We start from the raw sequence: 12,626 nt of genomic DNA, 5'->3' as shown, positions 1-12,626 counted from the left end.
TTCTACACTTAGTAGTGGCGTTGATTGTTGCTAACTCAATGATCAACGACTCTCGTTACTCTGGTTTCATATTAATCCATAAAACACGGCTACCCTAAAGTTTCACGATACTTATTTTCATACGTACTGAGTGAGTGAATGCACTTTGGTAAAGATCTTAGCGTCGTAATAGTTGATATTGTTTTTATCAGCTAGCCATTTATGTATGTAAACTGAGAACAACACTTGTTTTAAAATATTACCAACCCCTCGTAATTGTAATGGGTAACAGTTAATATGTAACAAAAAACCCCGACAAATAACGCCACAAATCTTCCTTTCTCTCTCAACATTAATCAGATAACTTTTTAGCGACCCTCACAGAACTTCGCCATGCTTTTTCCGGCCTCGAGTACAGCAGCTTGAAGTGGGGCAATCTGGGCCTTTGTCTCGTCCCGAATTGCTTTGACTTTATTCAAGTCTTCTTGGTCTCCAAGAACCGTGCAAAGATCCACAGCATGGTCCAGATATATTGCCAGACGACTAATTTCCACTCTGTTGCGGTGTACAGCATCGTGACGAATATTTTTTACTGAATGCATCACGCTAGCCCAAGAATGCAGCTTTGAATCGTGTATCGACAAGTGATGCATCCACACGTTGAGTTCTCCGGCTTCTGGGCAGTCCCAACCGTTTTCTTCGAGTAGTTTTGGAAGACACTTCTCAGCATAAGTGAAACAGGCATGCTCCAAGAGAGTTTGGATCTTCGAGAGGAGTCGGGTCTGGGGCCCCAGAGGCAGATACACCTCACCCCCCTGAACCTTGGCACGTTTTTGATATACTCTTTTGTGTGTGTTTCTGAGGAGCCTGGTTGGGGGTGAAGAATGACCATAGCTTTCTTGACTGGTACCAAAGGACGAAGGAGGTGAAGAATGGCCATAGCTCCCTTGACTGTTACCCCAGGACGAAGGAGGTGAAGAATGGCCATAGCTCCCTTGACTGGTACCCCAGGACAAAGCTGTAAAAGGAGGCGAAGAAGGACGAGAAGAATAGGGTGAAGGTGATGGAGTGTAGTGCTGACTTTCTGTACGCCAGGACGAATTTGAAAAGGAAGACGGAGAAGGAGGTGAGGTTGAATAAAAGGGGCTCAAGACTCCAGAACAGGAAGATCCGGTTGAAGGTGCATAGTCGTATACAGGACTTGGCATTACATATTGACCAGAAGGGCTTGGTTGGCGACTCTTGGGAGAACGAGGAGCCCTGATTGTGTCTCTAATATCCTGAGGAGAGAAGATGTATGTAAGGGTGCTTTGACCAGGTGTTGTTGTAAGAGAGCCACGGTTGCTTTTGGCATAAAGCTTTAGAAACTCGTCCCATTCCATCCTGGAACCCGTGTTGGCTGTTGTCGTAGGCATATTTTGTGTAGCTTGCCACAGGAGCTTGGGAAAGAAGCTGATAATCTGAATGACTTGTAGGTGATGATGACCGTATAGCTCGGGATAGGAGCGAGAAAAAAGTCGATATCCTGAATGACTTGTGGCTGAATAACTAGTTGTATGGCTTGTGGCAGGAACTCAAGGAGAAGGTCGATAGCCTGAATGACTTGTTGCCAAATGACTGGTAGTTGATGGCTGTGCAGCTCGTGATAGAATCTTGAGCAAGGTGTCGATGATAGAGGTTTGATATGATGTCTAGCAGTAAAAGATGGCTAGGTACGAAGACTGAAGAAATCAGATAATGAGCTTTACCGAAACGTGGTTTGTAAGAAAGATGGTCTAGTTTGAGAAGAACAGGGGACGGCGTCTTCTTTTATAGACGAGAAGAATAGGCTTTGATCAAAAATGTCCCCTTGGCACTAATTAACTTACATTCTATCCATGGTTATTATGTTAAGGTTGACACTCGCCTGCCTGAAGCCTGTACCAACTCACATTAAGTTAGTTACTTGCTTAACGTAGGTAAAATACATGCCGCAATGTATAAACGAAGAGGTAATTACGCGGCTTCTTATATATGTATTGCTCCTAAAAGCTAAACTTTCTATTGGGGTGCGCCAATGAACTCAATAGTGCAGCAACTTTGACTTTATATTGAGGCTCTGCTACATCTATTGGCAAAGTTTGAGAAAAGGACCAGACAACACTGTCGAGGCGTCTTTGAGCATGTAAAGGAGCGAGTCACTTCAAATGTTTTATGTCTAAAATGTTCTGCTTTTAGCCTTTCCACTTTTCGTAAGACTGAGCAAAGCTTACATACTTCAGTCATAAACCAATACTGAGAACAACACATTAAACTTTCCCGAAACTTATACTACTACTCTTCTCTGCATAACGACACGTATGTCGTTAACTGGCTTCTTGACTCCAGTCCCGGGAATCATGGCAGGTAACTTCCAGTTTCCACCAACCGGAGCAATGTTCCAAAGACTCACGACAGCCGAACCCAAAGAGATGATCTCCTTCTCTGCGAATGTACGTCCCTTACACATGGCAACGCCGACACCCCACGGCTTCAACTTTCCATATCGGGCTGTCGACTTTCCTGACTCGGGGTCCGTGTCGAGGAACCGATCAGGGATAAAAGAGTCTGGGTCTTGGTACAGGTCAGGATCCTTGTTCCTGAGAGCCAGGGGCACAGAGATGTATGTGCCTTCGTTCAGGTTGTGCTGAAGATTGCCATCGTTGACACTGACTGATTGAGACACGTGGCGGATCGATGTTGGCTCATTGACTAGGCGATACGTCTCAAAAATACAAGCTTTGAAGAGAGGACAGTTTCTGAACAGACTCTGAAAATCCATAGAAGTAATTTCTGGTCGCTCCCCTCCAGATAGAGTGACATAAGGCGAAATCTCTTGTCTGATTCGCTCAAGCAATCCAGGAGTAGAATAAGCGTAAAGTAAAACCCAGAACAAGACAGGCTGAGTATTGGCATTCAGGCCCCAGAAAGTACCGAGATCAGCAGCAGCACGCTCTTGAAGGGTCCAACCATCTCGGTTATAAACCTTGTTTCGTTCGCGCAGCATTGTGCTGACATCTGAGATATCGGCGCCAAAATCAATCGGTTCTCCTCGTCGTTCTTGCTCAACACGTTTATAAACACCCTCCAGACTATCGATAATTCTAGCTCTCGCTTTGAGACCATCCTGCATCATTTTAAAGGGAGCCCATTTGGGAATTCCAACCATAAGCAGAGGAAACAGCTCATTATCAAAAGCCCAAAAGTCGTCGAGGAGTTGTGGATGGCGGTCGAGAAGATCTTGGCCGTAGATGAGAGGGATGGACATGCAGGCCCCAAAGTCACGGGTCAAGCTTTGCAAGTTCGCTTCGACTTTTCCTGGAACACCTGATTGCTCCGACTGTAGAACCTTTATTCCTGCTGATAGTTCCCAGCGTGCCATATGTTGTGGGTCAGAGGAGAAGGTAATGAGTGATGCACCGCGCTCAGCAACACTAGATCTCTCAACAGCAGCAGTAGATGCAGCATCGTTGAGAAAGGTTCTTTCCAGAGGAGGGACAAGATCTTTCAGAGAAGTATGTAACTTTTCCCTCAACTGAGGAGAATCAGTACTTCCAAAAACAAGCGTACAGAGTGAATACTGGGCTGGCGTGGAGTCGAAAATGTGGTGAGACTGCGTCAAGAGACGCTCTATGCCTGGAAGATCGGCCACAATCTGATGCCCTGAAGTGATACCAAAGAGCGAGCCTCCGTAGCGGCTTACAGCTGAACTGTTTGTCTGGATTAGCAGGCGCGAATGATGAGAGAGTAAGCATTGAGAATAAGTGTCCATTACAAGATTCGTCGGCTAATGCCATCTCCACTGAGGATATAACTGGCAATAGCAAGTTCAATTGGTGCATAGGCTGGTAAATTCTTATACCCCTTGTTTCGGCCACCGTAGGCTTTATTCAGAACAAGAATAATAACAATTGCAAAAAGAATTTTATAGACAAGGGACAAAGACACGAAAGTCGCCGAAACATTCTGGTAAAGTGAAGACAGATCCATCGTAGAATCACAATCCCTGGGCAACAAGGCTGGGATAGAAACTGTTGGGTTGAAAGGTGGGAAAAGAAGATGTCAGCTTTGTCTTTTCTCTGGCGAGATTAATTGGATTGCAATTTACATGATTGGCTCCCGGAAGACGTAATATCCCTACAAATACCAGACGAGTTATGTACGTACTGTCATTTTAGCGTGATGAGAAGCGATCCTTTGGCGTCATGATCGTCACCCCAGGTTCTGAGCGCGTCCCAATGATCACCTGATTTCTGCTGTTACTATCAAATGTGCTCTAGGATGATTTAAACAAATACTCCAGAAACACACATATAAGACCAAATAGATAGACAGTAAATAGCGTGTGATATCTGAGGAGTCCTAGTGCTGTGGTCCTTGGATAACGGAGAGTATAAACACGAATACGAGTCTACCCATGTTTCAGTCATTTTCAGTCTCACATCATGACAAACAGATGCATACATACAATACAATACAGTAGATAGTTGGCGTATTATACAAAACAGAGTTATCAACCTGGCCCTGTCCATATTGCAGCAAACATCTAAACATGCAAACATCATCAACACGAACAATGGCTGGAATATGTCTATCTGTCTTGATGAAGAGCTTGAGAAAAGCCACATGCGTCTAACGAGGTATCTTATCTTCACATGTCTCATACTAACCAATAACTAACAAACTTTGGGTGTCTACCTCCTCACTTGACGTCTCCCTCCTCACTTGACGTCTCTATCCTCACTTATCATCGTCATCAAACAATTCTCACCTTTACAGAAATATTCATATAATCAATTCATTATGGACTCTACTGTACGCACATTCCAAGTCTTCGGCCTGACGTCAAGCCTTGTCCTGGCCGGTGTGAATCTCGGTTCCTCACACCTCACCGTTCCTTTCCTGTACAATCAACCTACATCTATCAACACGCTCTTCTTCAAAGACTTCTACACTCGCGGTGCTCTGACCCTTGTTCCCCTCGCCATATTCTCGGGTGCGTCGTCAGGCATCGTTGCCTATCTCGTTCCCGCTCAACGTACGCTCTGGACTGTTGCAGCTGTAACCACGCTGTCTCAGCTACCGTGGACTGGACTTGGGATGATGGCTACCAACAATCGCCTCAACGACATTGCGGCTAGTAGTGTCGAACAGGAGAAGGCGAGTCAAGAGGAAGTTGTGGATTTGCTGAAGAAGTGGCGATGGATGAACATTGTTAGGGGACTTTTGGCCTTGACTGGAGGCCTGACTGCTGTTTTGGCTCTTCAGAGCGAGTAAGGACAGCCGGATTCTCATAAAACGTGTTGATTATTATCATCATCTATGTGAAACACTTTATTCAAAAACATTATGATTGGGAGCCATATTTAGCTCTCAAATGCTGGTATAAAGCAAATGTCCAATACTCCATGTCCTGTACCTGTAGTCAAATTACGTCCGTGGCAATCATGTAATCTCACCCTATTAAATTCGTCAGCACACCTCAAAGAGGACAACCTCCCCGAGTCTTCACTGCGATTTTAACCTCGTCGGTCAATCATACGCATTCGGTCAAGGCGCAAAATTGAAAGCCTCTGCCGAATCAAGAGACAAGAACGCATCCATGTTCATTGACCCGAAATCAATATCCCAACCAACATCAGCAGCTGTAAAATCTGCCATATCTTCTGGTCTAGCACCCGCCGGTGATGCACCATTCAGCTGACCCGTCGTGTCGAAGCCAAATGGCATAGAAGGAAAGGTAAATGCTGGCTCGCTCCCCATGCCTGCCACATTAGTAGGAGCCGGCGAGCCGGGGAGTGTCGACCTTGGAAGTTGTTGCTGATACTGCTGGGTCTGGTTGACGGGGTCTTTCATTTCAAAGCCGGCAGAGCGAACCATCTGCTCGATTGAGGCAATCGTAATTGGCAGTTGGCCTGCGTTGATTCCGGCTGATCCCATCATAGAACGTAAGCATCTAAGACCTGAATGAATCCAGGGCAAGTTGCGATGTGCGGTTTTCTTCTCCTGGAGCATGTCAAAAGCCAAAGCGTAGCAAGCTCCCTCTATAAAGAAGCCATGGTATTTAATGTCCTGCACTTTGTTAGTCCGGTCACAACTAATCAGAAGGAGTAAACATACACGGCAAAGAATGTTTGTGGCACAAGAGCCTGTCAGGAATCCAACTGAGTTTCTCGCCGCTTCTAAACAGTATTCGCAGGCGCTGTCGAGCCAAGGTGGAGGTAATTGCAACTTATCGGCAGATGTAGCAGACGCTCGATCACGGTTGAGCTTGGCCCTTAATATCAGGAATGGGCGGAATGTCAGTAGTAGGGTGTGATGGTACACTACTTCGGGTCAGCCACAAAGTCAACCAACATCCAAAATGACTTACTGGTTGACACCATAGCTTGACACACGCCAAGCTCTCCAGTGCTAGGATCGCCAACGAGGCCAAACTTCATATCCTTGAGTTGCTGCTCTGCAAACTGATGTAATTCACGACGAATCTCGACAGCTGCATTCCACACAGGCAATAACGAGTCATGCCGTGGACTGTATATACGCTTGACACACTTATCCATGATGCGTGATAACGTAACCAAGGATCTAAGTAGTTTTTGATCTTTCGGCAACGGAATGACTGGGCCAGGGTCAGGAATCGAGCTATGACGACCGAGAACAAGACATTGCCATCTGTGTATCGTCAGATATTGCCTAGATTATGCTGCTGATATTGAGCTTACGTTTCCCAAAAGAATACACTCCAAAAGGTGATGCTTCTTTGATTTGTGTCATCCTCTGTATATCCAGGGCGCATGCACCCATCTTTGTGTAGGCCAGCAGCTACAGCCTTTCTACAGGCAGTGCCAACATGCAAGAAACTTGAGTTTGGTCTTGCTCTCTCTGATTGAAAATGGGCGTTTGCGGTTGTAAGCTTAACTGAACCCAGGGTTTGGGGAAGGGTGACTTATCATCAAAAGGTGTATTTGGACGACTTGCATGTTGACAACTTCGTCCAATTTCGCGGCGCCCTGCTTTGTTTTTTGGAAAATAAATTCTGCAATGGCTTCTTCACCCGTCATAGAGGCCCCTAGGCCAACTGCAAGCATAATAATGATTGTCTCGGGCGCATCATAATCAAAGATTCCCGGCGGCTGAAACAACGCGTCTAAACGACGACGATAATCGTCTTTACTCATGACGGGCAGGCCATGCCAGTAGGTCAAAAGATATCTCTCGAGTAACCGATGGGCTGTCTCGGGATCAATAAGTAGGGCTGAGCCGTCATCGGGGAGTAATGATGGTCGTTGGTTATCTGCCAAATCCCCAAAGAACAATCTTCGGTGGCTGAAAAGGTCTAGACCTGGACCACCCTCCTCGACAATACCAGAGCGCGACGAAGGATCGTTCGGAGATGTTCCTGCTATTTGGTGGTAGATAGAATTGAGGAGAGCGAAATTGGATGAAGGTCCATAATAAAGCTGGAGGAAACATGACGGGGATGCGCGATGTGTTGCAGCAACGGCGTTGTGAGTTATGCCGGTACTGCGCTCACTGTCCATTACTGAGCCAGATGGTCCGATAGAAGCATCATCAGCGCTCGGCGTAGGCGGGACTGTCCCCTCGTCGGATGCTTCTAGTGAAGTGCTTTCCATGGCATCGTGAGACATGATTGTCTCATAGGCGGCAGTTCGCGGTTTGACCTTTCGCGTCCGATTACGGGCCTTTTCGCGATAGACGCAACTGAGATTTCTCATTCGGCAGTTCTGGCAGGGCGTCTCGCCATTGCATTTGATCTTCTTGGCGCGACATTCTTGGCAAGCCTTTGAGATTCTCCATTTTGTCGCGTTCATCGTTTTCGTCGTTAACAAAGAAGCCCAATGAATATAGTTAAAATTAGATACCGAATTTCAGCCTTCATCAGCTGCATGGCATGGATGCATGGATTTTGGTTTGGTTAAACTTGGGAGTTAATTAGGTCAAATTTCGCTTTCATTAGCTGCATAAACCTTAATCCTTTTGGTGCATATACATATCGCGGACGACCCGTTTCGGGAATGCCGACTACTAATTCCCTGCACGTACTGGCAGGGGATAGGAAATGGAGTGATCCGGTTTCAAATCGATGTACACATTATTACTTCATGGAGATGATTTATTATTAGTACCTAGTTCCAGTTATTCTTGATGACGTCTGCAATAACTCCATGATCCTCATCCTGCTTCAGCCCGCTCACAACGACAACAGCTACAATTCCCTCAACGCCACGAACATGAATAGGAATAGCTCCACCGTGGATAGCGTAGTCGCCCTTGTTGAAGTCGGCGATAGCATACTTTTCAGCAAAGGCAGCCTCATCGCCTTTGAGTTTGTTGTGCATAAACCAGGTGCTGCAACCGAATCTGAGGACTGTGTTTCTCTTGCGGCGGACCCATTGCTCGTTGTCAGGCACTGTACCAGGTCCAGTCACAGTTTGAAAGACAACCTGAGAAGTGTTTGCGAGAGCAATTGAAATCACTGTTGGCTTGCCCTCAAGAGCGAAAGGGTAGAGGCGGGCGTATAGAAGATTGCCAAGGTCGAAAGCATCCTCTGTGGTGAATGAAGCCAAAGTGAATGAATCGCTATCAGCCTTGATCTCATCAAGCTGTGAAGCATTATCATCAGTCATTCATTGTCTCATGATACAAGGGAGTCGCTTACGTCAGAAGGCGGCTTTGGAATTAATGTTGCTGTAGGGTTTCGAATGGCTTCTTGGACTTTCTCCAGAGCAGCACTGGTTTGTGTGTTTCGGCTCCAAACTTTTGTCGTCATGTTGAATTGCGTTGTTGATATGTTGGTGTTTGTAAACAGCAAAAAAGCATAGAAACGTGATGGGTCAGCAAGTTTGTTATATATGGCTTAGCTATCTGCATAATTCGGCTGGACCTTCGTATCTTGTGGGGACACCACAACACCGAAATCCCGATGACATACCAACATGCATTGTACTCCACAGAGAAATGATGTCTTCATATTGGATGTTTCTCGTACTCCGTAGTCTACTATGAATAAGGTAGTTCCGGATTGACTCACCTTTTCTTGGCATAAGCTAACCATGTCTACAAACAAAACAGTACTATCCTTGGCATTTTGAAGCATCATGATATAAAGCTACCTTGATGATATTATCTCAACCCGTATGAACGCATTTGGAACAGGTTTCTGCTTCTTAACAAATATTTAAATCAAAACTGCAAACATAGGTTAACAGGACTATATATCAAACACTAACCACCCTTGGAACAGTTGCCGACACTAACAACACTTGCAAGATCCAGGAAAGTCACTATAAAGGAATCCAATAGGAAATGGCAAAGGGTATCGATATTAGGTATATGGCTAAACATTTCTTTCCTAGGTACTTCAATAGTACCTAGGCTGCTAGGCAACATGCAGGTATGTATGCTGTTTGCCAGCTGGTACAGTGATTCCGGCAGTGACAAACCGTGTGTGACAGTGACACCTGCAAATTCAATATGGGGCAGGCATCAGCAATGCCATCACTCAATCATTATTTCCAGCTCATTCTTCAACTACAAATACATTGTTTCCTCTTCTTTCAACACAGCATTTTTCTCATCCAAGACACCCAGCTTATCCACGGCTTTCCCATTCTACATTCGGAACATCGCCACTTCTCAAGTTACCGACCGGCAGGATGGACGACAGATTCGCGGATCCTCCTACTCCTACTCTGGAACAAGGGACTATTTTTCAAAATCCCGCCACCAACACTGGTACTTCTGGCACGACTGGCACGACTGGCACGACTGGCACGACTGGTCGCCCTCAACGTCCAGCCCCTATCCCGAGCGGGCCCGGGTGGCCTGTAGATGAGAACAGCCAAGATGCCAAGTACCTCACACTCATATCAAAGCTTGAAAATGTGAGTCCTTTTTTTGTAATCTAGGTATGTCGGCATAACACACGCTAAGAAATGTCTAGCTGGAGGCTGGGCATCGTCTGATTCTGGACGACATCGCCACGCTATCCCATCGGGTCTCGAAGATTACCGAGATTATCAGCATGTCATACGAGTCCAGACCATCTACTATCGAAAGCCCTAAAGCGAGCTTCTCAAAGAGCCTGAATACGCCCAAAGTACCTAGTGTTAAAGTCGAGAAACTGGAGGCGGAGCCCTCACCTGCTAAGATTATCATCCCCCGAACGACCAAAGTTGCTCACTTCGAGATCCGGTTCGGATCTCCAGATCAAGTTGTCAAAGAGCGTGACCCCAAGTCATCTGACAAACCATCGGCCAACGTCGGGATGACTCTTCCTGAGGAGACTCCTACTAAATCTGCCCCTATACCTCTGTCCGTAGCTAGTGCACGCACTACGTCTCTAGAAGGATCTGAAGAGCAGAACTTGGAGATACTTTCTCAACCAGACTACCAGATTGAAGAGGGTGTCCCTGAACAATCGGGCGAAAGCAATTCATCCTCCCTGTCGTCCGAGGAATCCGGGCTACTCAGGCAAGGGCAAGATGAAGAGGACGAAGCATCCAGGCTAGTTGTCCAGCGATTGGCGAACAATCATACTCTCTTCGGCTACTTTGTCCGCTATCTGAGAACCCCAAACACCAGCTTCACCCGACAGATCGCCACCGAGCCCGACGAAACTGCCCATCTCCTGGCACGTAGCTTCCAAGACGCTGTTAGACTCCCTAACCAAAAGGCACACATCGCTCGTCCTGAGTTCTGTAAGTCAGTCCTAAGAACTGAGAGTGATCGTTTACTGAATAAGATTGCTCAAGTTGAAATCCGTGCAACTGTCAGTAAGATGGGGAGCAGCGCTCGTGTCAACTTGTATATTGAACTCAGTCAGCGGTATCGCAGGACGTATGGCATGGGAAACTAGAGGTAGAGTCGTGCCCCGAGAAGTGAGTACCGGGTCATCGAGACCATGAGAGACGATACAAAGAGGCTACTTGATGTCATCTTAGGTTGGCTTTTAGATAATGTATTCTTATGCCCCCAGGCCAAGAGATCACATTCTCTTAGAGCCCTAATACAGACGCAAGGCCTGTCCATCATTGATGTTACTGAATAGCAACAGAGTTTTTTTACGATCAAGTCTTGCCTTCGCAGTCAATTTTCTTTCAAAATCATGACAGTCGATAGCCGTCTTGGCTGCCTAGGTACCATACAGTAAGACTGTGAACTAACAGGGAGACTCGTCGTTCAAGACAATAAATAGTGGAACCGTTCATGCGTCAACGGCCAATTTCTGCTGTGCAAAAAGACAAGATGCTCCGCTGTCTGTCAACCTGACTTTGTCATCATATAGAAGAGAAGTTAAGCGTATAGATAGGTACACTGCCTTGCCTGATCTGACGCATCAATGTCGTGGCATCGCTATAGTGGGTATAATCATTGATCATTGTAGGTCTATCATGCTTCGTTTATAATTTTACTTTTACCAAACTCCTCTAAAAGAAGACACCTCCAATCAGTCGTCTCCAGATTCAATCGCTCTTCTCAGTGTATACAAAAGCGTCCAGCTCCTGGTATGTCTTCTCTAAATCGTCATTGACGAGGATCTTATCAAACTCGGCTGATCGCGCCCAGGCAAGCTCGTCCTGCGCACGGGTAAGACGCTGTTGAATGCTCTCCTCGGTCTCTGTACCACGGCCTCGGAGTCTCTTCTCAAGCTCCTCGGTGTCAGGGGGGGAGACGAAGACGTAGCGGGCGTCAATGGTGGAGGCCTTGACTTGCTTGACACCCTCCATTTCGATGTCAAGGACGACGACTTTGCCCTTGGCTGTTTGCTCCTCGATGGTCGCCTTGCTCGTTCCGTAAAGGTTGCTACCGAATTGGGCGCTGCGAATCGAGTTGTTAGTGTATGCGCAAGTCTGCATGCGATTGATGAACGTACTGCTCAACGAAGCCATCCTTGGCGATCAAGTCCCGGAAAGCATCCTTGGTGACAAAGTGATAGTGGACACCATCACTCTCGCCCTCACGAGGGTTACGGGTAGTATGCGACACGGACAGAGTAAACTGATCGGGGTGACGGTTGAAGAGCATGTTGATCAGCGTGCCCTTTCCGACACCGCTAGGTCCCGAGATAACGATGGGTCGACGGTCCGAAGGAGAAGCCATTGTGAAGGAGCGTCTAGAGAGGCGAGAGATGAGAACTGCTTATTTGGAAATTGAGCTGCGGAGACTTACTTTGAGACTTGAAAGGCTGGGATTTGCTTGAAAGAAAGGTTTGAGTTGCGCTTCGCAATACCCAAAAACCACCGCATCGTAGGAAAATGCTTAACAATGGCGGGGTTCTAATCTAATGCTGGAGCTGGCGCGCACAGTGGGGGAATTCGTCCAATCACGTGCTGGCATGTGATGGCTGTAGGATAATGCCTGGGGGTGAAGACGATGATGTTGTTCCCTGTTGAGTAGTTCATTGAGTTGTTCATTGAGTTGTTCATTGGGTTGTTCATTGAGTTGTTCATTGAGTTGTTCATTGAGTTGATAAAGCGTGCCAATAGATTGAGTACATAAAGTGTCGTGTTTCATGTAACTCAAATTGCAGACTGCAGTAGTTCACAGATTGGGTGTCTGGGCTACTTAAAGGACGCAAAACAATTCAAGAAATCAAGCATGTT

The 12,626-nt window shown here is 46.5% G+C and overlaps 7 protein-coding genes across 7 annotated transcripts; 2 read left to right on the top strand and 5 right to left on the bottom strand.

The window, feature by feature from the left end:
- Positions 1-347: 347 nt before the first annotated feature.
- Positions 348-1,394, bottom strand: FSST1_011602 (uncharacterized protein; the record flags this gene model as incomplete). The annotated part of the gene is made up of 1 exon (XM_083234749.1): positions 348-1,394. One exon carries the CDS (start codon positions 1,392-1,394, stop codon positions 348-350), a length of 1,047 nt encoding a protein of 348 aa, XP_083081298.1.
- Positions 1,395-2,284: 890 nt separating this feature from the next.
- On the bottom strand, positions 2,285-3,987 carry FSST1_011601 (cytochrome P450; the record flags this gene model as incomplete). The annotated part of the gene is made up of 2 exons (XM_083234748.1): positions 2,285-3,707; positions 3,773-3,987. 2 exons carry the CDS (start codon positions 3,985-3,987, stop codon positions 2,285-2,287), a joined length of 1,638 nt encoding a protein of 545 aa, XP_083081297.1.
- An 813-nt stretch (positions 3,988-4,800) lies between these two features.
- Positions 4,801-5,274, top strand: FSST1_011600 (anthrone oxygenase family protein; the record flags this gene model as incomplete). Its single annotated transcript, XM_083234747.1, has 1 exon — positions 4,801-5,274. One exon carries the CDS (start codon positions 4,801-4,803, stop codon positions 5,272-5,274), a length of 474 nt encoding a protein of 157 aa, XP_083081296.1.
- Positions 5,275-5,547: 273 nt separating this feature from the next.
- On the bottom strand, positions 5,548-7,832 carry FSST1_011599 (uncharacterized protein; the record flags this gene model as incomplete). The annotated part of the gene is made up of 5 exons (XM_083234746.1): positions 5,548-6,069; positions 6,118-6,323; positions 6,371-6,672; positions 6,723-6,882; positions 6,947-7,832. 5 exons carry the CDS (start codon positions 7,830-7,832, stop codon positions 5,548-5,550), a joined length of 2,076 nt encoding a protein of 691 aa, XP_083081295.1.
- A 315-nt stretch (positions 7,833-8,147) lies between these two features.
- FSST1_011598 (uncharacterized protein) lies at positions 8,148-8,791 on the bottom strand (the record flags this gene model as incomplete). The annotated part of the gene is made up of 2 exons (XM_083234745.1): positions 8,148-8,624; positions 8,681-8,791. 2 exons carry the CDS (start codon positions 8,789-8,791, stop codon positions 8,148-8,150), a joined length of 588 nt encoding a protein of 195 aa, XP_083081294.1.
- Positions 8,792-9,677: 886 nt separating this feature from the next.
- Positions 9,678-10,879, top strand: FSST1_011597 (uncharacterized protein; the record flags this gene model as incomplete). The annotated part of the gene is made up of 2 exons (XM_083223741.1): positions 9,678-9,905; positions 9,965-10,879. The coding sequence occupies 2 exons, from the start codon at positions 9,678-9,680 to the stop codon at positions 10,877-10,879; spliced, it is 1,143 nt and encodes a 380-aa protein (XP_083081293.1).
- Positions 10,880-11,486: 607 nt separating this feature from the next.
- FSST1_011596 (guanylate kinase) lies at positions 11,487-12,123 on the bottom strand (the record flags this gene model as incomplete). The annotated part of the gene is made up of 2 exons (XM_083234744.1): positions 11,487-11,841; positions 11,897-12,123. 2 exons carry the CDS (start codon positions 12,121-12,123, stop codon positions 11,487-11,489), a joined length of 582 nt encoding a protein of 193 aa, XP_083081292.1.
- Positions 12,124-12,626: the final 503 nt, after the last annotated feature.

Source organism: Fusarium sambucinum, chromosome III (assembly GCF_050947815.1).
Source record: "Fusarium sambucinum isolate potato_lamoka chromosome III, whole genome shotgun sequence".
In the NCBI taxonomy this organism is placed as follows: domain Eukaryota; kingdom Fungi; phylum Ascomycota; class Sordariomycetes; order Hypocreales; family Nectriaceae; genus Fusarium; species Fusarium sambucinum.
This window is presented reverse-complemented; position numbering and strand designations above follow the sequence as displayed.